This window comes from Nanorana parkeri, unplaced genomic scaffold (genome assembly GCF_000935625.1).
Source record: "Nanorana parkeri isolate BGI_ZX_2015 unplaced genomic scaffold, ASM93562v1 scaffold192, whole genome shotgun sequence".
In the NCBI taxonomy this organism is placed as follows: Eukaryota; Metazoa; Chordata; class Amphibia; order Anura; family Dicroglossidae; genus Nanorana; species Nanorana parkeri.
In genome coordinates, this window is record NW_017306460.1 from 660,920 (window position 1) to 662,181 (window position 1,262).

Genomic DNA, 1,262 nt, shown 5'->3' on the forward strand with positions numbered 1-1,262 from the left:
GGGGAACGAGGGGGGGTTACCAGCTTGGTACCAAGACAGGTGCCTCCGACGCCAAGTGAGAATCTATAACCATCTGTAGGACAGAACAAAATCCATCAGCCAAGACATTTTGCACAGGCTAGAAAGCACACATTGATTTAACACTAACAGAAGGGGCCATTTATCTTCCCCCACTGAGACACAAGCGACACGTTTGCACCTCATTTTCGTAATATATCTATTTAATTAGTTCTCTTGCCATGGAAAGCAATCTCACCAACGTGATCATAGAGGGAGAGAGCCACTGAGCTCCCGGCATACCCCCCCACCCCCCTTATATAGTGTTATATTGTAAATAATCAGCTGGTAAAAAGGACATTTGTTTCTGTTTGGGAAAGCAGAGATCTCTCGGTCGCCTTCCCATCTGCCATCATCCAAAAACTCATACAAATGCTGTCATTGTCTGTACACTCGTAGAAGATCCCCCCTGTACTGTCTGATACAGAAGCCACCTCTTTAAACTTGAGTACCTTGTTGCTTCAATATAACAGGTGCTTTCCTACCAGTAAACACCACACCGAGAGGAACACTCAACTTCGGTGGCGGCTTACAGCGCTGTGCCCTCACGCCGGTCTCTATGCAAGCACCTCTGGCACCCAAGAGCTCGCAATCTAACCAATACAGAAGTCATTTCAAGAATGTTTTGCCTGACGGTACAGTCAGTCTGCCACCAGTGCAAAACATACAGTTACCATTTACCATAGTTACATTAAAAAAAAATCAGCGTACAACATGTATCCTTATTATAGACCCCCCCAAGAAACAGTAACTTAACCCTTACAGAACCGGATCCCTCAGGCTTACCTTCCACAGCTTGCACTTGCCAAATCAGAGACAGGAGCAGCATCCAATTTAGTTCCATTGTGGGATGCAGAGGTAACTTTGACCACCCAGCAAAAAAACAAAGATGATGAGCTAAAAAGAAGAAGAATATTTCTAGAGATAAAACTGAAGCCCAGAATCTTCAAGATGCTCCTTTGGATGAAAGCAACAACAAAAAAGATTAAATCCTCATGTGGCATGTGACTGTCCAGTCTTGCTGCAGCAGAACATCATTCAAGTCCCAGGATAGAGATGCATATTCCGGCAGAGCATGCATGGAGGGGATTGCAGCATGCATGGTGTCAGGCTGCGCAGGCTAGTAGTGGATTCTCCCAGTCTATGTGTGTATGATGTGTTTGGATGTGTGTGTGCATGTTGTGTGTTGGATGGAGGTGGTGGGA

At 45.5% G+C, this 1,262-nt stretch overlaps 1 protein-coding gene across 1 annotated transcript in view; it reads right to left on the minus strand.

Annotated features, from left to right (window-relative positions):
• Positions 1-1,240, minus strand: part of EPHB1 (EPH receptor B1) — a 259,254-nt gene extending 258,014 nt beyond the window's left edge. The window contains exon 1 of the mRNA XM_018555329.1: positions 844-1,240. Coding sequence (XP_018410831.1) covers positions 844-901 — 58 coding nt within the window. The 5' untranslated portion in view covers positions 902-1,240. The remainder of the gene's footprint in view (positions 1-843) is intronic.
• Between the last annotated feature and the right edge of the window lie 22 nt (positions 1,241-1,262).